The sequence below is a fragment of the Dermacentor silvarum genome, chromosome 8 (genome assembly GCF_013339745.2).
Source record: "Dermacentor silvarum isolate Dsil-2018 chromosome 8, BIME_Dsil_1.4, whole genome shotgun sequence".
In the NCBI taxonomy this organism is placed as follows: domain Eukaryota; kingdom Metazoa; phylum Arthropoda; class Arachnida; order Ixodida; family Ixodidae; genus Dermacentor; species Dermacentor silvarum.
The window spans coordinates 154,620,914-154,643,738 of NC_051161.1; the positions used below are offsets into that span (position 1 = coordinate 154,620,914).

The following is a 22,825-nucleotide window of genomic DNA, read 5'->3' on the forward strand; positions in this document are numbered from 1 at the left end:
ATTGCCAAGCGAACAGACACGACCAGTAAGTAGAATGCTGCCAGTCGGAGAAAAGTTTCTTATAGAGAACATTGTCCTTCAAAAAATGAGGCCAGACTGCGCTCCAACAGTCGAGGCCTGTATTTGCCTCGGCCTTTCAAGAAATCAATAAGCGGAAGCAGTTCTTGGTCGGCGCGCTGCTGCTGGAAAATGGTAAATGTATCGAAGACTCCCAAGAATGCAGCGTCTGCGTCCTGATCCTCGGTGACAGAAGGCTATATGGGTTACCGAGAGAGGCAGTCGGTTTTCGGTATGCTTTTCTCTGACCTGTATCGACGGTCATGTCGAACTCCCGAAGCCTGAGGCTCCAGCGTACCAATCGACCGCAAGGGTCTTTTAAATTAGTCAGCCAACACCGAGAATGGTGGTCACTGACGACGGTGAGAATGAGCGGACCGTACAAAGAAGGGCGAAATTTAATAACAGCCGACACAACGGAGAGGCACTCTTTCTCCGTAGTGGAATAGTTGTCTTCTGAGCGCGAAAGAGTTCTGGTGGCGTAGGCTATCACTTCCTCGTCTTGGCATTGCACCAGCACGGCACCCAGACCTACATTGCTGGCGTCGGTATAAAGTGCTGTCGGGGCGTCCTGGTGAAAGTGTGCCAGAACTGGGGGCATTTCCAGACTCTGGCGTAATTTGTTAAATGCCATTTGCTCGCGTTCGCCCGAATGAAAAGGAACATCCTCTCGTGTTAGTCGCGTCAACGGTGAGGAAATACGTGAAAAGTCCGCAATAAACCGGCGATAATAGGCGAACAGGCCCAAGAAGCGTCTCACTGCCTTCCTGTTAGTTGGTGTGGGGAACTTTGTAACAGCGTATATTTTGTCTGGGTCGGGCCGGACACCTTCGCTACTGACGACGTGGCCCCGGAATTGGAGTTCGTTCAAGCCAAAATGACATTTTTCAGGCTTTAACATGAGGCCAGCCGAGCGTACGGCTTGGAGAACAGCCTGTAGCCGGCTTACATGCTCTTCAAATGTGGCCGAAAAGAACGATCACATTGTTGAGGTATACGAAGCACGTTTGCCACTTTAGCCCTGAAAGTACGGTGTGCATTAGACGCTGATATGTGGCTGGCGCTACAGACAAACCGAAAGGTAGCACATTAAATTCGGAGAGACCGTCGGGTGTCACGAAGGCAGTTTTCTCCCGATCTCGGTCATCGACTTCTATTTGCCATTACCCGCTGCGTAGGTCCATGGAGGAAAAATAACATCTGCGGCGCAACCTGTCGAGTGAATCGTCGATGCGTGGTAACGGATAGAAGCCTCTTTGTTACTTGATTTTACTTGCGGTAGTTAATACAGAAGCTTAAGCTGCTGTCTTTTTTTTTGACCAACAACACAGGGGACGCCCAAAGACTCTTCAAAGGCTGTATCACATCATCTTCGAGCATTTTCTCCACGTGCTTTTGTATTTCTTCGCCTTGCTTCGGGGCCACACGGTAGGGGTTCTGTCGAATTGGTTTCGTGGCATCGTCCGTAATTATCCGATGCTTGGTCAGTGGTGTTTGCTGGACCTTGGACGTATACGAGAAGCAATCCTCAAACCTCTGTATTAGTTCCACTAGGCGCTGCTTCTCAGCAGGCAACAGGGTCGAGCAAACGTTGACGGACAATGTTGTAGGGGCTGGAATGGTCTTGTCACTGATTCCTTGGTCGCGCACAGCGAAGTAGTCCTTTGCTTGTACTATGTCATCACAGAATGCAACTGCTGTGCCTTTCGGGACGTGGCGGCGTTCGTTGCTAAAGTTCGTAAGGAGCACTGCTGCATGGGCACGATTTAAAGCGAGAATGCCCCGTGCAATCGAAACGCCTTGTGTGAGCAATAATACGCTGATTTGTTCTGCTATCACATCACCGAGGTAAGGCCTCTTGGTAGAAAAAGACACAAGGCAGCAGGTTCGCGGCGGCATTTATTTATTTATTTATTTATTTATTTATTTATTTATTTATTTATTTATTTATTTATTATTACAATACCCTCAGGGCCTAAGTGGCATTACAGAGGGGGTGGGTACATTCTTATTAGACAAGCGCAATAATGAGAACAACAACAAAGCTGTGTATGAAAAAACCAAACAAAACAAGAAAAAGAACAATGATTAAAAGAGCAGTTTAACAGGTCAATACCAAAGGCCTTGAACGACAATTGCGTTAGCAACGTTATTATACATGTAAAATACAAAACTTATTTAAAGAACAAATAGCTGCGCAGGTTATTCTGTGAAGTGGTCAACAACTGCGGCCTTGAATGACTGTACATCTTCAATGCTGGCGATGGCACTGGAAAGGTGGTTCCAGTCAGAGCTAGTCTTTGGTATAAATGAAACAGGTTAGTATGGCAAAAAGTATAAATCATGAAACAGGTTAGTATGGCAAAAAGGAATGGCGACATTATGCTGGTGATTGATACGCGCTGACAAATACGATGGCTTTGATAAAAGTTCGCGTTTCAGGGACTGGTTCAAGAAAACAATTTTATGAAAGAGACAAAGACGTGAAATTTTTCTCCTTAAGAGCAGGTTCGGAAGGCCAAGATTAGATTTCATCAGCGAAACACTGGAAGTACGGGAGTAGTTTGATACGATAAAGCGAGCTGCGCGATTCTGAACAGACTCTATTGCATCTACAAGGTTACGTAAGCCTGGATCCCAGATAGCAGACGCATACTCGAGTTTAGGTCTAATTAGCGTTTGATATAGTAGTAATTTTAAATGGCGTGGTGCTTCAGCAAAATTGTGGCGTAGGTATCCTAGTGCACGGTTAGCATTGTTCATGATGTAATTAACGTGAGTATGCCATGAGAGGTCATCCGTTATGTGCACACCAAGATACTTATAGGAGGTTAAGTGCTCTAATAATGTGCCTTCGATTTCATAAGCTATGAATTCAGATGGGTTAGAACGGTGGGAGAATGTCATGCTCTTGCATTTATTAGTGGTGAGAATCATAAACCATTGGCTACACCAGTTAGAAATATTATCTAGGTCAGACTGGAGGGCAGAGTGGTCAGATTCGTTAGTTATTTCACGGTAAACAACACAGTCGTCAGCAAATAACCTTATATTAGAAGTAACTGTGCCAGAAAGGTCGTTTATATATATTAGGAAAAGCAGCGGGCCCAAAACGGACCCTTGTGGAATGCCAGATGTTACTTCGCAAGAAATTGAGTCACAGTGGTTAGTGGTTACGTACTGTAAGCGATTAGTCAAAAAGCACTCAATCCATTTTAAGATGTCGGGGTCAATATTTAGAATGCTCATTTTGTAAAGAAGTAATTCGTGGTTTACCTTGTCAAACGCTTTGGCAAAGTCAAGAAAAACGCAGTCAATAACTGACCCTTTGTCTAAAACGGATGCTATGTAATTGGTAAACGATAAAAGCTAAGTGTCACAGGAATAGTACTTACGAAAGCCGTGCTTAGATTCGCTGAAAAAAGAGTTATATTCTAAAAATGACACAAGATGAGAATAGATGACATGTTCCAGAAGCTTACAGGGAATGCTCGTTAAAGAAATAGGTCTGTAATTGTGAGGTGACTGAGGGTTACCGGATTTAAAAACAGGAACCACCTTTCCCACTTTCCAATCGTCTGGAATTTCACAGCACTGTAGAGATTGTGTGAAAAGGTGCGACAGAAAGATAGCGGAATACACTTCAGTATTTTTGAGAATCTTTGAGTTAATGTTATCAATACCACAACTAGATGACAATTTCAATCCGCGAATTAACTTGGCAACGCCTGAAAAATCAATTATAACATAATCCATGGGGAAAAAATCGCAAGCGTGAAGGGGTGGTGGTACAACAGTAGAACACTCTGAAAATGATTTAGCAAACACTTCATTTAATACATTGCAACAGTCTTCTCTGCGTATAGCTTCATCATCGAAATTTGTAAGAGATATCGCGTTCTCTTTTCTGGGCTTAACGCTATTCCAAAATGTTGATGGGTTGGTGGTCAAGAGGGACGGGAGTGTATCATTAAAGAAAACGTGTCTGACCTCTCTGATAGCGGCCCGATAAGTTTTAAGGCTATCACTATAGATGCGCCAACGTGCGGGGTTGTTGGCACGTTTTGCTAGGCGAAATTGTCTTTTTTTCTTGTTTAGCAGCCTTTTTAATGTTGTGTTAAACCAAAGCGAGCGGTTCCTTTCAGAAATTATACGTGTTGGCACATATTTATTAATCAGTGATACCAATTTGTTTTTGAAAAAACTTCGAGTTATGTTGAACAGTACGATCGAAGAAACCAGGCATACAATCCTCTAAAAATAATTCAAGTTCTCTATTAATTGAAGTATAATCTGCTTTCGTGTAATCGCGTATTGTTTTAGGGGCACTTATTCTGTGTGTGACATTAGCTCTTATCAAAAAATGAATGAAAGAGTGGTCGCTCAACCCGGGGAACAGACTGAGTGACTCTATAATATCTGGGACAGTCGTAAGCAATAGATCCAGTGTGTTAGCTGATGTGGGACCAATTCTAGTTGGTTGGGAAACGAGTTGCTTGAGGTTAAAATCTAGGCATAGAGTTATGAAGGCTGCGCTTTCGGGTGACGATTCTGTAACAACGGGACGAGAGATGGACCAATTAATTTTATGGAAATTGAAATCACCTAAGAGTAATAAGGAAGCGCGGGGAAAACGTAGTGCTAGGTTGTTTAGTACGTCGTGCAATTGTTCACAAAAGCCTGAACTTGCACTTGGGGGGCGGTAACATGCACAGAGTAGCATATTTTGATGATTCACTCGGATACTAACACAAACGAGCTCCAATGGGGTATTGAGTACAACCAAGCTGGAAACAAGATTGTCTGCCAGAGTGCCCCGCCACCAGATCTGGCATTTCGATTATAACGATAAATGGCGTATCTTTTGTCACAGTTAAACAATTCGTCATCCCCGATTTCGGCGGAGAGCCAGGTTTTCGTAAGTACAACGACATCCGCCAAGCATGTGTCAACAACAGAAGCGTCACGTTTGCTTAGCATGTTAGTAAGTAAAAAAGACAAGCCAGCGTTAGGTGTATCTTGCTGCGCATTGTTAGTTAGGATACCAACGTGTCACGGCAAACGAGGAGCTTGACGCGCCCTTGTCTGTACTAGGGTCATGGCTCTGGCGAAGTTCACAGACATGGTCAGTAGATGGGGAGTAAACATAGCACTTCTTATTTATGTACAGTTTGTTATATCGCACGGAGAACTGCTGACCACTGGCTTTACCGTAATCGAAAAGCTTTTTGCGCATGTTTCTGGTTGTCCGGCGAAAGTCTTCATTGATGAATATTCTAGAAGATTTTAGCTTGCTGCGCGATGAAAATATGCCATCTCTGAATTTGAAAGATTGAAACTTAACAGTAACTGGCCGACATTTTCCAGGAACAAACTTTCCCAATCGATGCGCGCGAGATATGCGGTCGTCGCTACTGCTCAAATTTAGGTGTAGGGCGATGTTAAGGGCTGCGCATATTTTCTGCTCAGATTGCGCCCATGTTTCTGAAGGACTGTCAGGGATACCGTGAAAGATTAAGTTTTCTCTGCGCGATCGGTCTTCGATGTCGTCGAGACGGTGGTTCAGATTAGTAACTTGAGGGGCGAGGCTTTCGTGTATTTTCAACTGCTTTCAACTATGGATAGCCTATTGTCAATTTCAGCAATCCGTTGCTCGAGCGCAGTTTGGGCATCCTTGACCTCGTTAAGAGAAGTCATGATTTCCTCATGCTTTGTATCAACCTTGGTATGTAGTCCTTTTAGAAGTGATAACAGCTCTTTATATTGTTTCCCGGTGTCGTCATTAGCGGAATCAGGGCCGGGATTCAGCTCTACATCACCTGATAGTAGCAACATTTTAGATACATGAATACATTCGCAAGCAAGGCAAAATAACACTTGTGGGCATGGAAGTGACAGCAAAAAAGCATTATTATTCTTTTTACAGAAGAGTTGAGTAGATGAACCCACCTGCACCAAAAAGCGAAAAGGCGTGTCAGGGGTCTGCATTGTTGCTGCTCTTCCATGCCCACTGGACGAGCGCGAGGATAGTCAACTGCTTATAAAGCGCGCTGGGGATGCATCTGTCGATGCCGATGGTATTGTCCAAGTTAGTTCAAGATGGCGTTCCAGGAAACGCTGCGATGCGTGGTACTGATGTTGGCCATCCAGTAGTGACGCCTGGCAACTTGTACTGTCGGTTTCCGTCGGCGCAGGCTGGAACAGCTGTACAGAGGCAGCACCGGATGATTCATTCCACGTGGCAATGACAATCAGTATCTGCACCAAAAAGCGAAAAGGCGTGTCAGGGGTCTGCATTCTTGCTGCTCTTCCATGCCCCCAATCGTCACGTCCTCGGCTAGTCGTAAACGCCCGTGCTGTCTATCATAGTTGCAGTCTACATCTGGGTTCGCTGAAAATGTGACCAAAGGCTCCGGGATGTTTATAATAGCTCCATACTCCCACAGAAAATCCATCCCCAAGATGAGTTCTTTGCAGCACTCGGGGAGAATAACGAATGTGGCAACAAAGCTGGTATCACCGATGCGGATTCTGGCGGTACATTTACCCATTGGCGTCATTAGCTGACCTCCGGCACTTATGTATGGCTATGGTGTTTGCACCTGTTTAAGGCGGTCAACTAGCTCTTGACGCATAATCGAGAAATCAACACTGGTGTCCACAAGGGCTGTTACGGGATGTCCGTCAGCAAAAAAGCTGAGGTCGGCGCAAACACATTCGTCGGCATTACTCGTTGTCGTCATGCCGTCTTCTTGCGGCGATTAGGGTGTCTTTCCGCTGTCTCGACAGTTGGCAACCTTCCCCCAGGAGGTCGCGGCCAATAATTTCCCCGGTGAGGACTGGGACAACGGCCTCTTATGACGTCAGCGAAACTGGCACGGTTGGAGGAAGCGGAACGTTGAGGGGACGGAGACTGCCAGCGACGACGTGGCGAAGTGGCTTGGATGGTCGGCGAGTAATCCTCGTCCGGGGCACGGCGGTATTCAAAGCGCGGGGAAGATGAACGTGGAAAGCCTCCAAACACGACGTCTTGATGAGGGCAGTAACGGGCAATGTGGCCCGGTTCCCCACAGTAAAATCAGAGTGGCTGACGGTCGGCAGTGCACCACAAGTCAGTTCGGCGAGCTGGTGGTCGTCTCCCAGGCTCCCGCTGCCACGATGGAGTGGTAACAGGTCGCAGATGGAACGGCGTGGTCGGTGGTGGAGAGGGGAGGACGACGAACGACATCGGCATAGCTCAACGGGCGTGATTCGGGGCACGGCGCGGGCGTTGAAAAGGCTTGCCACAGCTCCTGGCGGACGACTTCGCCAAAAGGAGCAACTAGAGCACTGCACGGGCTCGGGCTTACCCGAAAGCCCGGGCCCGGCCCGGCCCGTGGGCCGGGCCGGGCCGGGTAAAGGAGTTTTTTCACGGGCTCGGGCCGGGCTCGGGCACGGCGTGTGCTTTTTGACCCGGGCCCGGGCCAGGCTCGGGTTTTTTGACGCGGGCCCGGGCCGGGCTCGGGCTTTCTGCGAGTTATTCTCGGGCTTCTCAACTCTGAAAAACATGTATTTTTCGGTCTCGGGCCGGGTTCGGGCCGGTTTCAAGTCGGGCTCGGGCCGGGCTCGGGCTTAAGGTAAAGGGGTGGCGGGCCGGGCCGGGCGAGTAACGTAGATTATTTCCGGGCCCGGGCCGGGCCCGGGTCTCGCCATAAAAGTTTTGATCGGGCTCGGGCGGGCCGCCCAATGTAAAAAAACGGCCCGTGCAGTGCTCTAGGAGCAACTGCTGGCTCGGTAGGAGCAACCAAGGTTTGTAGTTCCTCACGCAGTATTCTGTTAATCAGCTCTCGCAGAGAGCTTTCGCTAGTGGTGGCATTCTCAGTGGCGGCGCTCATCGGTGTGGTCAATGTGGCAGCATCGTTGCTGAAGTGCTCGCTCGATTATAGTGGCCTCCTTGACGAATTCGTCTACCGTGGTTGGTCTGTTTCGTACCAGGCCTGCAAACAATTGTTTCTCAATTCCGCGCATGAGATAGCGCACTTTCTTAGTCTCGGGCATATCGGGGTTAGCTCGGCGAAATAGACGGGTCATATCCTCAGCATACATAGCGATGCTTTCGTTGGGTTTCTGAAAACGCGCTTCGATTGGCTGTTGCGCGTAATCCCGCCGGTTGCAACTGGAGAACGTATCCAAGAGTTGGCGTCGAAAGTCATTCCACGTTTGTAAGCACGCTTCCCGGTTCTGGAACCACGTGCGCGCACTGTCTTCCAGTGCGAAATAAGCGTGCCTAAGTTCTTGTTCTGTGCTGCATTCGCCGACTTTAGCAACCCTCTCATACTCATAAAGCCAGTCCTCAACGTTTTCAAATGCATCGCCACGAAAAATACCCGGAACGCGAGGATGCTGAAGAGTCACCTGCGAAAGACTTGTCGTCATCTGTGAAGGAGCAAGATTCGCCGATGTAGGAGTTTCCATGCTGGTCAGATCTGGAACGCTGGTGTATTCGGGGCTCAGGCCTAACAAGCGACGACTGAATGGGTGCACTGGAGTAATGACGAAAGGTTGATTCTCGGAACGGTGTGTACGGGTCCGAGCAGACGTCCCGAGCATCAGGTACCCAGCACTTCCACCAGTGTGGGGACGTCGGAAACTCGAGGGACAAACGAAACGCACTTTTCGGCAGAGGCAGTAACAAGAACGGACATTTTTAATACCGCTCACTAGTCACTGCTTCTTCTTTTTCTTGCTCTCTATGTTTTTCACAAGTGCCGATATGTCTTGTTACGTCGTCGTCATTTCCACACTAGACACGCAGCAATATATAGATAGATAAATACGGTCAAATGCCTGAAGTAGGCAATGAATGGCGATTGCATTAAAACACACTAGAGCACTGCACGGGCCGATTTTTGCGGCCCGGGCCCGGCCCGGGCCCGTTTTTACATTGGGCGGCCCGCCCGAGCCCGATCAAAACTTTTATGGCGAGACCCGGGCCCGGCCCGGGCCCGGAAATAATCTACGTTACTCGCCCGGCCCGGCCCGCCACCCCTTTACCTTAAGCCCGAGCCCGGCCCGAGCCCGACTCGAAACCAGCCCGAACCCGGCCCGAGACCGAAAAATACATGTTTTTCAGAGTTGAGAAGCCCGAGAATAACTCGCAGAAAGCCCGAGCCCGGCCCGGGCCCGCGTCCAAAAACCCGAGCCTGGCCCGGGCCCGGGTCAAAAAGCACACGCCGTGCCCGAGCCCGGCCCGAGCCCGTGAAAAAATCCTTTACCCGGCCCGGCCCGGCCCGTGGGCCGGGCCGGGCCCGGGCTTTCGGGTAAGCCCGAGCCCGTGCAGTGCTCTAAAACACAACGTAGGTCACAATTTTTAAATTCTTTGCCAGAGTTTAGGTATAGGGGTATTGTGAATCTTGCAAGGTGGTCAGAATGCACCAAGTTACATCAGGGGCAGTTTTACAGGTCTTCTGAGAGGCACAGATATTACAATTATTTAACCAGATTTTTTTACAAACACAACCCCATACATCTGAAAGAAATTGAGATGGGAAAACAATTTCTAGTGCATATACAACACCTGAGAACAGGTTTAGCGCCAACGGTTGTATTAAGCTTCTGCTATTTTTTGTTCCGCATATACTTCCGGGTATTAACACGGCATAAAATTATGTTGTGTTACGAGCACATTGTTTCTTGTCTAACAATTCTATATGCTCCTGCTGAACGGCCTGCGTGGCCCAAAATGAAGCTAAGAAACATACATATGTATCTAAAGCAGTATAAACATTTTACACTAATTGGTATGCTAATTATAAACATAACAGCAATCGCCTAAGTGCAGATATTTTAATTATGCCACACTGACATCTTTGAAAATCAGGTATTCTCACAAACCAGTTCTGTGAAAACCAGTCTTTTGCAGAGTTATTTTACGTTTTTTGGCATGCAGCTGAAGGAGCCTGTGACGATTTTGATGTCATCAACGGTAAAGTGCACGGTGAACGATCTGGTGGCGATTTCTACGCGCCCGGTGACAGCGCCTTCGTTTCTTGCTATCCTGGATTCCGAGTGGACGGTACAGACCAGCTGTACTGTGAAGATGACGGCTACTGGGATGATGACGTGCCTGTCTGCGTTGGTGAGTGCTCGTCTTCTTATAACACTTCGAACGTTATGTCACCTGTGTCCAACTGTATTCTTACTGCTTTGTTCAACACAGACTGACAGGCGTGCAAAAATGCGCTTTGTTGTATTGGAGGCAACACTTCAATTTGTACCACGGAAATCTACTGCTACAAGCTGTGATAAATAAATATCACTCTGCAATCAGTATTCTTTGCACATGTCTTAATTTTGCTTGAGTCATACAAAATACCCCCTGCCTAGTTTTTATTTCGGCATAGTGTATAAAAAGAATTTTTTCACCACCTTTTCACAGAGTACAACTGCACAAGGTTTGAGCCCGGGCCACACCTCGTAGTAGACAAATTTAAGCATACAAACGATACATCTTTCCCCGAGGGAACTTCAATAAACTTCCACTGCAAGCAAGGTTATGTGCTGGAAGGCGTCTTCAGTACTGTGTGCAAAAATGGTGGCTGGTTCGGCCGGATGCCCAGATGCGAAGGTAAGCGAATATTTCAATTTAAAGTATAGTTATCAAATGCAGACAGGTTGTTCCCCCTTATGTGAAATGGACTCCATCAGTAATTGTTGGTGCTAAATGCTTTGAAAAGCTTATTACGCCTTCCAGAAGGCGTGCTTAACGCTTAACTGAAGGGTCTGTGGCACACCTGACGTTTATTTTTGATACTATGCTTCAGAAAAGTTCTTTACTTGCATTGCTTTGTGCGTCAAGACAGCTTTTGCCGCTCCTGTGTATTGTTTTTTTTTTTTTTTGTCATGCTCATTTTTCTAAGTGTGCTGCCCGCGAAATTTATGAAAGACTGTGGGCAAATTCGATTAAAACTGACGATACACGCGTATCAATTTCTGCAATCAGTTTTAAAGCGAATAAGCCTTCTATCGCTATAGACTCCTTTTCGTGTTCAATGGTTGGAATTTCACCGTCGACACCAAGGCGTCCATGCAATCATATGAGTTGTGAGGCAGGTTTGTAAATATATTAGGTAAATAAAACGTACCATGCAAGCTTGGGTCTCGCAGCCCTATGCGTTCTAGATGTTGCATAGGGATTGGTAAAATAATTATGCTGCCAAATTTCGTTAAGGACAAAGGAAGTAGACGAGCGAGCGCTGCCTTACTTTAAGAACATGCTCAGTTGCCAACTCGCCCAGCTTGCTGTGTTAATTCATTAAGCGAACAGGCTAGTTTCGTAGCTGGGAAAGTAGGCGATGGGCTGAAATGCCAACTTAGAACTCGGCTCTGCTGTAGGCATGCCTTCGTACGAGGGTAGATCAGCTGTAAGCCAATAGCTGCCTACCAGCACATTCGGCCGCGCAAGAAGTTTTCCATGTTTGAATGTTTAAATTATACATTGGAGTGCTCGGGAAGAACCGATCGTGGCAGCGCTCGGGTCATCCCTTCTGCTTTCTAATGCTTCGTATACTGTAGTTAACTCAAACGTTGTGAGGTAACGTCAGTCAGTCCGAAGAATGCGGACCGAATCCGTCATTCTGAACAACAAATATATTGCACAAACAGCGTAAACGTAACTCGAATAACCTGCGTTGCAGTATTTTCTCTCCACCAGGGCTTGGATAAACAAGCTCTTACGGTTCCAGATTAGATAGTAGCGCAATATAATTTAGGCTCAACTGTGAGGAAGAGGAGTAACACCCGTAGCACAGCATTCCGTCTACCGCAGCTGTTTAAAGGGGCAGCCTCAGTGCAGTTTTTACTTCGTCGTTGTTGCTATGAATACACTGGTAGACTACTAATTATGTCACAGCTGGATGATGCAGCTTCACCTGTGCTTCACCTAAGAAATTATAATTCAAAACTTTTTTGAGAAGTTGCAATACGGGGGTCTCAGTTTAAGAATTGGATGCGAATGAATGAATTCTGGGGTTTTAAGTGCCAAACCACGATTAGATTATGAGGCACGCCATACTGGGGGACTCTCAATTAATTTTGCCCACCAGGGGATCTTTTACGTGCCCCCATTGCATGGGACACAGGCGTTTTGGCATTTCGCCTCCATCGAAATTTGGTCTACGTACGCATGTGGAAATGCTAAGTGGTGGAATACTGTTATAATGTATACAAACGAGGACCAAATAATGCACAAGAATGACACAGACAGGGTCCTGTTAGCGCCGTGTCGGTGTCTTACAAAATTACAGCAGAATTCCAGGATGCATACCAGTAAGCCCCCAATGCAACACTGGACGTCTAAATACGGGCTCAACAATGTACCAATGTACCCAGGCAACAATGTACCCAGGCGCACATGGGGAAAATGTAAAAGGCGCCCCTAGATATGTTAAATTAGTACATACAAAAGGAAGTGGTTTTTCTATCGAAGTAAATCAATCGTGCACACAATGGAACAGTGTACATGTGAGTTAAATCTTTAGCCGGCCAAAAAGGTCAAACATGGTTGACAAAGCCATGCCACGCAGTTGTTGCGCATGCTAGATCGAAGTGACGAGCAAGGTTTCAATAGGCGTTTTATGGCGCAGTACGGTGGTCTAGACAAACGACAATAGAGATGGTGAAATCAGCGCTCGGTCTTCATATGGTTTGTCACGACATGGTTGTTTTCTTTTTTGACACCTTGATCCTCCTCAAGAGATATTAAAAAAATGTTAAGGCGTCACTGGTATGACTTTCACTTGACAAAAAAATTATTTTCTTCCTGTGGACTTGCAATCAGCTGGTGCTGCACGAGGTTATATTTCACTTGTAAGAGTTTTAATGCAGTTAACAGCTGTTTTGTATACTCGTTTGTATACTTCTTTAGGTAGCAGTAAAAGCTGAATTGTATATTTGTTGCGCATACAGACGTCATTTAGTGGCAGAAGCACAAAATACACGCAGACTAGCGATTTTTTTATTCCATTGTCAATTACTAATAGATTTCCGTGCGCCAACAAAACATTCACTTGCTACACGAATAAATTGTGGTGTTCATGGGGCAGATCACCTTGAGTGTTCAAGTTTCTAGAGCATTCACTGATGTGAGCTTGTCGCGCGCCACGCCACCATGGGTCCCGCCAGAAGTCAGTAGTAAAAAAGTGAAGAAGCGAATAAGTTCTCAGTTTGTACATGTAAGCTGCTGAGCCTACTATGTGTACAATCGCTTCAAGTGTACAGTTTGTGTGATCTGCAGACTATAAGAATAGAAACTGCTTAATGTTCTGGCATTTGAGGCACTGCATAGGTGTTACTGTGTGGCAAGCAGGCGCTGCACTACCTTAGCAATACTCTTGTATTGAATAGAAAACCTATACCCTTCATCTTGGCAAGCACGAGCCGGTGGTTGTTATTTTAAAACAATGAATCGTGGCGTGAAGTGACCAGGATTTACTTTTTCTTGCACATTTCCTCGTTATGCAGAGATTCGGTGCGGCCCACTGCGTGGCCCCCAACATGGCTGGATGGCGGGCAATTACTCTACGGCAGTGGGCGCGACGGTGACTCTTGGCTGCTTCCAAGGTTATAAACTGCTGGGTGCCGATCAACGAACGTGCGGTCTAGACGGGCAGTGGGATGGCGAACCTGCTCGCTGCGTGCCAAATGGTGAGCTTGCAAAAGGCAGCTATAGGGCTAGCTTTAATAATGGGCCTTCTTTGACTTTTTCGGTCGTTTTTGTGGTGCTCAATGCCGATGGCTGCAGGCTGGAGTTGCTTGGCAGTGACTGGGCTTTTAACAATGATACAAAGACACCGATTCAAAACGCGCATGTTCTCGCGCAACAGAGTTGCGGGATGCGTTCGCCACAAATGCAATCATGTGAGAGGTTTTTGCATTCTTTAAATTTAGGTCCTGTGTGGTGCTGCGCTTAGTTGATCCTACTGCTATGGTTATGTTAGATGATGCCTTTATTCTCAAAGGAATGACACAGTGAAACCTTACCTAAATAACTTCAGTGCAACAAGTAAGCGCCTTCTAGTACATAATTCCATCATTACAGTGAATAGCTATATGGAAGTCTTCAGCTAGCCCCTTGAATTGACAATAATCGTTCATGGTATCTGTGAACATTTCCTAAATTTCTGTGGTGCACGTAGAGTAGGGAGTTCCGCAAACTGTGGTAGAATTATGCATGACACCACTGAGGCCTAATAAAATAAAGCTTTCGCTTGATCTGCTCTGTGGTAGGACAAGTTGTTGTTGTCGCACACTAGGTGATGGATCTAGTCCACATTCAAATTTAATGCATCCTTGTGACTAAATGCGCAAGTAAAATTAGAAAACCTGTTTTGTGTTACCCTGATGTGTATCCTGAATACCTTCTACGAGTAGCTAAAACGTACGATTTATTTTTTTAGTGGGAGTGCGATAGAGTTTAGAGAGGTTGGCCTGAGCTAGGATGTTCTCGCCTGATATTCTACATAGGAGAAATTGTAAAGAGGATAGATTGAGAAATGAGGATAATGAGGAAAGAAAGAAGGGATGCGTACATACAAAAATTTCATAACATATTTGTACCTCTAAACCCTTAAGTCTATAGTTTGGAGAGGAAGAGAGAAACGAAGTGGGAAAGGTAGGGAGGCTAACCAAGGACGAGCCTTGTTGTCTACCCTACACTTGGGTAGGGGCAAAGGGGAAGAATAGATAAGAAGGAGAGATAAGGCTAGTTATAGACTCTGTAGAGCGCCTCATTTAAGTCTAGTCTGGTGTTCTCCCAAAAGGATATAGCAACACCAGCTGCTCTCTGAGCTGTCGTGGGGCGACTCCAAGGGCCCAGAAAAGCTAGTTCTGATAACATTTGCCTTAATATGCTTGACAGCACAAGCAAAAGCGTCTGCCACACTTGCAAGCAGGTAGGGCTGTGGCAAATTATATGCCAGAGCGTGTCAGGCATGTGCCAGTATGCACAGTTCGGACTGTTTACATGGCCGATGAGATATGCTTATGCATCGACCAAAGGCGACATCAAGGCAGATGTGATAGTGCATGCTTGCTGCACCTAAGTGCCTGTAACAAATTTCTGGTTGAGCCTAGTAAGATAACGTGCAGTCTCGCGTGAGTTTATGAAGACGGAATGCACACTTGGGTGGCTTTAGTAAGGTCTGTTCTTGCTGCAGCATCGGCTAGCTCGTTGCTGCCCAAGCCACCATGTACTGGTATTCTTTGGAAATTAATAATAGTGAATGCTTCCCTGCGATGCACTATGTCTATGTTCTAATAAAGCAAGAAAATGGTAATAAAATAAAATGTGGCATAAAAAAAGGAATAGATTGCAACACTTTTTTTGCATCATAGAGCTCCGTTTACTTATAGGATGCCTTAAGGGCGATAAAATGAACAGCTTCCTTCTTTTTGCCATCTAGTTCTGCAGCTACTCAAGTCGTCAACGGCATTATTTAGTTTCACTGTTGCACTCACATGGATGAGATCCATCGTCTAAAGCGTACGCATTGCAACAACAGTGACGCGTTTTCATGTTCTGTTGTAGAACACTAACAGAACATGAAAACATTCTGAAGTGCCCTCTGTTGGATATTGAGAACGATAGCGAGCGTGAGAGGGATTACTAAGATGCGAAAGACGCGGAGGATAACTGGAAGATAAATGTCTAGTTTACGATGCTGCACTGGAGAAGCAGTAAGGGGAGACCAAAATATGAAAAGCAAAAGCACATGCAGATATACAGAGAGTCATAAGAAACGCATAATAGGATACGGAAGTGTCAGAGTCGTTCCACTAGGCCCCTTGACTTGAGGGCCTTCATTAGCGCCTTCCTCGCCTTCCGGGGTGAAGACTGCATAGGCTGGCACTCCAAGTTCGTTTGCTCAGAAAGTAGCTGGTCATCGAGGTGTGCCGATGCTGACGCGAGAGACTGTCTCTTGGAGCTTTGTGTAAATAATAATATTGTTACGGGGATAGGAAGTAAAGTATCGAGAGGCAGAGAAGGTTCGCGTCCATACAGGAGATAAAACGGGGAGTAGCCAGTGGTGTCATGTCGGGACGATTTGTCGGCGAAAGTAACGTATGGCAAAGTAGCGTCCCAATCGCGGTGATCGGTGGAGACGTACATTGAAAGCATATCGCTCAGAGTTCGGTTCAGGCGCTCTGTGAGTCCATTCGTTTGCGGGTGATAAGCAGTTGTGAGCTTGTGGTGGGTAGAGCAGGAACGAAGGATGTCTTCGATGACGCGAGACAGAAAGTATCGGCCTTGATCGCTCAGAAGCTGTCGAGGAGCACCATGGTCCATGATGCAGGACGATGTCATGAAGGAGGAAGTCGGTGATATCCGTAGCGCAGCTGGCTGGGAGGGCACGGGTAATGGCGTATCGCGTCGCGTAGTCGGTCGCGACGGTGACCCACTTATTGCCTGATGTCGAGGTTGGAAAGAGGCCAAGAAGGTAGAGCCCATCACGAAAGAACGGTTCGGCGGGAATGTCTATAGGATGAAGCAGACCGGCAGGTAACATAGCTGGCCTCTTGCGGCGCTGGAATTTGTCGCAGCTAGCGACATATCGTTGGACGGAGCGATAGAGACCAGGCCAGAAGAAACGGCGCCTGACGCGATCATAAGTGCGGGTGACACCAAGGTGACCAGCAGTGGGCTCATCGTGTAGCTGGCGAAGGACATCTCACTGCAGATGGGCAGGCACGACAAGGAGGCGTTCAGGGCCCCCAGGATGCATATTATGGCGGTATAAGGTGCCGTCCTGAAGGAAGAACAAGTGGAGTGAAGGGTCGGGTGTGACGGAGTTGAGACTGTCGATGATAGACCGTAAAGCCTAGTCGCGGCGTTGTTCGTCCCGTATATTAACGAGGTCCGAGATAGACAAAACGCAGGCGTTGGTGTCTTGCTCGGTGACGTCAGGGGAATCCACGGGATGCCGTTAGAGGCAGTCGGCATCTTGATGAAGCTGACCGGACTTGTGCACCACTGAAAACGAGTATTTTTGGAGGCGCAGAGCCCAACGACCGAGGCGGCCTGTAGGGTCTTTGAGCGAAGAAAGCCAACAGTTACGACAAAAACAGTTACGATGATAAAGCCAACAGTTACGATGATCAGTTACGACAGTAAAGGTGCGGCCAAACAGGTAGGGACGAAATTTGGCGACAGCCCAGACAAGAGCAAGATACTCTCGCTCCATGATGGAGTAATTCTTCTCCGGTGCGGACAGCAGGCTGCTAGCGTGCGCAATAACACAGTCGTGGCCGCTCTGACGCTGAGCGAGGACGGCACCGATTCCATGGCCGCTGGCATCTGTGCGAAGTTCCGTCGGTGCAGTCGGATCAAAATGCGCTAAAATAGGGGAAGTCGTAAGGGCATCTATAAGTGCCGAAAAGGCAGCAGCTTGGGGTGAGCCCGATGTAAAAGCAACGCCTTTTTTGAGGAGCGCAGCAAGGGGACGCGCGATGTCGGCGAAATTACGAATAAAGCGTCGGAAATAGGAGCACAAGCCTATAAAACTGCGTACGTCTGTAGCCGAACAAGGTATAGGAAAATGCTTGACGGCGCGAACTTTTTCAGGTTCGGGCTGGACACCTGTCGCGTTGACGAGATGGCCAAGTACGGTTATTTCACGACTTCCGAAACGGCATTTTGAGGCGTTGAGTTGGAGACCTGGCATTGCGGAATACCTCGAGAATGGCGGAGAGGCGCTGAAGATGGCTGTCAAATGTTGGCGAAAAAACAGCGACATCGTCAAGGTAGCACAAGCAGGTTGACCATTTCAAGCCACGAAGAAGCGAATCCATCATGCGCTCGAATGTGGCCGGCGCATTGCAAAGGCCGAAAGGCATCACTTTAAAGTGATAGAGGCCATCGGGAGTTACGAATGCGGTTCTTTCGCGGTCCAGTGGGTCAACAGCAATTTGCCAATAACCTGAGCGAAGGTCAATAGATGAGAAATATTGGGCGCCGTGAGGACAGTCGAGTGCGTCGTCGATACGGGGCAAGGGATAGACGTCCTTTTTAGAGATCTTGTTGAGGTGTCGATAATCAACACAAAATCGCCAGGTGTCCTTTTTCTTGACCAGAACAACAGGAGCGGCCCAAGGACTAGAGGACGGTTCGATGATGTTCTTGGCCAGCATTTTATCGACTTCCTTTGGGATAATGGCGCGTTCCGCAGCGGAAAAGCGATAAGGGCACCGGTGAACCGGTTGAGCATCACCGGTGTGGATGGAGTGCTGAACAACTGTAGTCTGGCCTAAAGGGCGATTTTCGAGATCAAAGATATCGGAATACGACAGCAAGACCTGGCGAAGATCTTCTGCTTGCGTATGCGGAAGGTCAGCTGATATCATTTTCTCGAAATTGGCACATAGCGACGAGGTGGCGGTGAGAAAGCCGGAAACAGTTCGAGGGCCGTCGACGGCTAACACAGAAATCGCGCATTCCTGCAACGACGACACGGTGGCAAGCGCGATACCAGCAGGTAGCAGGTGGGTAGAAAGACCAAAGTTTAAAAACGGCAGGCAGGTTTTCTTGTCGCGTACGGTAACCACAGTGTGCGGGAGAACGACAGAGTGCATCATGACCACGTCGAGAATCGGTGAAACAACGTATTCACCATCGCACACAGGAGGAGAGGGACTTAATGGGACGTACGTGGAGGCTTGCGGTGGAAGGTGGAGGAACTCGACATACGGCTGGGAGTTTCCGATAGTACGTGGGCGTCAAAAGGGAGTTCCAGTCGAAGGACACCTGTGGAGCAATCGATAAGGGCTGAGTGCGTCGAGAGAAAGTCTAGGCCGAGGATCACATCGTGGGGACACTGCGCAAACACGGCAAACAAACCAATGGTCTGATGGCCAGCAATGCACACTCGGGCGGTGCACATACCAAGAACGGCAGACGAGCTGTCATCAGCGACCCGTACCGTGCTTTGAATTGCGGGCGTAATCACTCAGCGGAGCTGAGTACGGAGAGCAGCGCTCATTATTGAAATCTGCGCTCCGGTGTCTATGAGGGCCGTAACGGTGACGTCATCCACTTGAATGTCCAGATGGTTTCGGCGCGTAGGTACAGTCAACAGAGGATTTGTATATCGGGTCACTGATGCAGCGTCACCTCCGGGAGCTGCACGGCTTAGTTTTCCGGAGCGTAGGTGCCAGGCCATGCAGGGGACGATGACCGGTATGGTCATGGCGATCTAGATCGACGGCCTTGTGGGGACGGTGAGTGGCTAAACCTGGAGTGTGGAACGGCAGCATTGGAAGCATCGGAGGCATGTGGATCAGAGCGAGGGGAAAACCGTCGAAGGTTGCCTCCAGGACGGCGCCAAGATCCAGTGCTCTAGTTTGAAGGCGACGACCAGCTACTGCGGCAGTGACGGGCAATGTGTCCACCGCGAGAGCAGTTGAAGCATATGGGTCGGTCGTCTGCCGTCCTCCAGTCAGCCGGGTTTCTGTAGCGCGAAGGGTAGACCTGGTTCTGGGTGACATTTTCAGAGGTACGTTCGGATGTACGGATGGAACAGACGGCCGATGATAATCCCATGTTCGCGAACTCCTGGCGGACGACTGCTTGTATGAGTGACACGCTGGGCAGGTTGGCTGACTGAACGTCTGGAAGAACGGCCGTAGGAGCTAGAGCTTCGAGTTCGCGGCGGACAATGAGCGTGACATCTTCTGACGCTGTAGCCTGTACAGGCGTCGGTGGGTCTTCGCATGATGATGTGGCGGCGGTGTTAGGTAGCCGAAGGAACTGGCGGCTGATGCGGCGACTCTTCGCTTGTTCAAAGCGCTGGCATTCCATAACGATGGCGTCAACCGTCGTACAGTCCTTACACACCAGTAGATCAAACGCTTCGTCGGCTATTCCTTTTAAAATATGCGATATCTTGTCATCTTCGGCCATTTTTGCGTCAACTGTTCGACAAAGGCACAGTACGTCCTGTATGTACAAAATGTACGATTCAGTGGTCGTCTGTATACGAGATCCCAACTCCTTTTTAGTGGCCTGCTGTCGGCCAAATGATCTGTCGAACAACTCACGCAGCTTCGCCTTGCAAGCGTCCCAGCTTGTAAGATCTTCTTCGTGCGTCCAGTACCACACGCGTGCCGTTCCTTTCAGATAGAATATCGCGTCGGCTAACATAACCGTGGGGTCCCGCCTGTTGCGGTTGCTGACGCGTTCGTACATGTCGATCCAGTCTTCGACATCCAAGCCATCTGTGCCAGAAAAGGTTCCCGGGTCTTGTGGGTGCAAAAGAATCACAGGAGCCGGTGGCTGCTGCACCGTCGGCACTTCACTGGTCATCGCGGAACAACCAAGACGGCGACCGCTTCGAAGTTCCGTGCTAGGTTGACGGAGCCGGCACGTTGACAGGTTTACTCAGCACTTCAACCAAAAGATGTTAAGGGGATAACGTTTATTTAGGGAGTATTTCAATATACACGGTTTGGATAAGCAGAGAGAGAGAGAGAAACAACTTTATTTAAGTGAAAAAAAAATTCACTGAAGGATGGTGGTCAGGCGGTGCCTGGCCGCCACCTCCTCGGCTCGTTGAATAGCCCGGAGTTGCACGTCGAGGCTAGAGTTCCGGAGCACGTTATCCCACGCTTCGGGCGAGGGAGTGGTCAGGAGATCAGGCGGGGGTGGGTCCTCGCTGCAGTCCCAGAGTATGTGGGCAAGGGTGGCGGTCGTGTCGCACTGCGAACAGTGTTGGCTAAAGAGGTCGGGGTATATGTGACTGTATATTTGCGGGCAAGGGAACGAATGGGTCTGAAGGCGGCGCCAAACGATTTGCTGGGGTTTCGTGAGTTTGGGGTGCGGTGGCGGTTTTGTTTGGCGAGCGAGGCGGTAGTGTTGCGTGATTTCGTGATACGAGGTCAGAGGCTCGCCGGGGCCCTCCTCGGGATCCGTGGCACTGCCCGCCGCTCGGTTGACGAATCCTTGAGCTTGCCGGTGGGCGGCCTCGTTTCCCGGGTTGCCCGCGTGTGCAGGGACCCAAACTAATGAGATGGGTGGGGGGTCCTCGTTGTCAGACTGACGAGCGAGGGGTTGAAGAAGGCGTAGGGTGCCAGGGGTGACGGTGCCGCGAGCAAAGTGAAATATGGCGGTTTCCGAATCGCTAAGTATTGTTGTGTAACCGGCAGATGCCGCAAGCGCGATAGCCGCTTCTTCGGCTTCGGCGGGGTTTAGGGCGCGGACGGAGCCGGCGATGCGTAAGGCAGTGGTCGTGTCCGAGGGAGTGCGGATAGCCATAACGCTGAGAGCGTACGTTTTCGACTGCGAGGTGTAACGGGCCGCATCTACATATGCTGCCTCTGTGCTTGAGGCGTAGGTCTCGTGCAGGGCCTGCGCCCTCGCCTGTCGACGCCCGTCGTGGTGACCGGCCAGCATGTTTTTCGGTAGTGGAGAGGCGACGAACGCAAGGCTGTCGCGCGCCTCTGGCTACTTCGTCGCCGTCGTCTTCGTCCGACCGACAGTAGCAGCCCCTTCACTGTCTCGTGGCAATATAATTTCTGGGGTTTTTGGTGTCAAAAGCACAATCTCATTATCAGTGGTTCCTTAGAGGGGGACTGCTGAAAAAGTTTAACTTGGAGTTCATTACCCTCCTCCGAAATCAAGGTATACGAGCGTTTTACAGCGACGCTATGTATGACTAGGATCGCGGGATTTGTTCGTCGCCGTCAACAGAAAACAACTAGTCACAGCGGAATGCGCGCGCCGTGTGCGCCGCTGGGTATCGCGCCGCACCACTAGATAAAGCTTGCCTCCGCGCATCCGCGGCGACGCCGGTCATGCGAAAGTAAGTAAAAAATAACCAGATAGTTCGCCTTCGCGCATAGCGTTCGCCGCAAGCGTTTCCCGGTAAAGATTACGGTTGCATAAGCTGCAGCTGCCGGGAAGCTGCGCGACGATCTACATGGGAAGCGAGAGAAGTGACAGGCAGGTAGGTTAACTGCAATCCAAAGGAAAAAAATTGCTACAGAACGAACCATAACAACCGCTTTGTCGCGTGCGCAATAGGTGTTGTTTACAGCAATCCTCTTTCCTGCGGCCGCGAGTGCATTGGTCAAACGGGACGCTGTCTCAGGGAACGATTAAAGGAGCAGAATAATCATGTTTTCAACTCCGTTTCTGGTCATCTCGACATACATTGCCGAGGCTATCGTTGCAAACACTTATTCAATAGCCCACAAATTATCAGTCGCCACAAAAGCAAACAAACTAGAGACATTATTGAAGCGCTTGAAATTAACAAGTCACGATGCGATAAAGAAGTCCAATATTTAGTCACATGATTTGCCTATTGTATGTTGAAAGCTGAGTCCCGAACACGTGCTACCCATCTGTATTTTCTCTTGAGCCTTAGCGTGGTATTTAGGTCTTGATTATGTGCGCAATAAAATTGTTGTAAGTCAGTGCTCTTTCCTGTCACTTCTCTCGCTTCCCATATAGATCGTCGCGCAGCTAACTAAAGAGACAACTGTAGCATACGAAGCAGGGAGCTACGTCACTACACTTTGAAATGTAAAAGAAGAACCCGCCTAGCAGTTGATTTCATTTGCGTTGTGACAATTCTATGGAAAGGCGTTATGACTCCCGAAGGGCAGCGTGAACACGATGAACGGCGCCGGGTCGTGCTCATTCTAGGCCGAATCCAGCGCTTCCTGTCGATAGCAAGCCACACACAGTTAGGTCACCTGAAGTGCAGCGCGAATGCGATCAGCGACGAAAGGAACA

The 22,825-nt window shown here is 48.5% G+C and overlaps 1 protein-coding gene across 3 annotated transcripts in view; it reads left to right on the forward strand.

Annotated features, from left to right (window-relative positions):
- Positions 1-22,825, forward strand: part of LOC119461780 (complement factor B-like) — a 190,843-nt gene that overhangs the window by 31,112 nt on the left and 136,906 nt on the right. Inside the window, exons 2-4 of one of the 3 annotated variants that reach the window (XM_037723155.2) lie at positions 9,986-10,174; positions 10,475-10,663; positions 13,558-13,740. In XM_037723155.2, coding sequence (XP_037579083.1) covers positions 10,648-10,663; positions 13,558-13,740 — 199 coding nt within the window. In that variant the 5' untranslated portion in view covers positions 9,986-10,174; positions 10,475-10,647. The remainder of the gene's footprint in view (positions 1-9,985; positions 10,175-10,474; positions 10,664-13,557; positions 13,741-22,825) is intronic. The other 2 variants (XM_049672157.1, XM_049672156.1) reach the window with 2 other exon arrangements.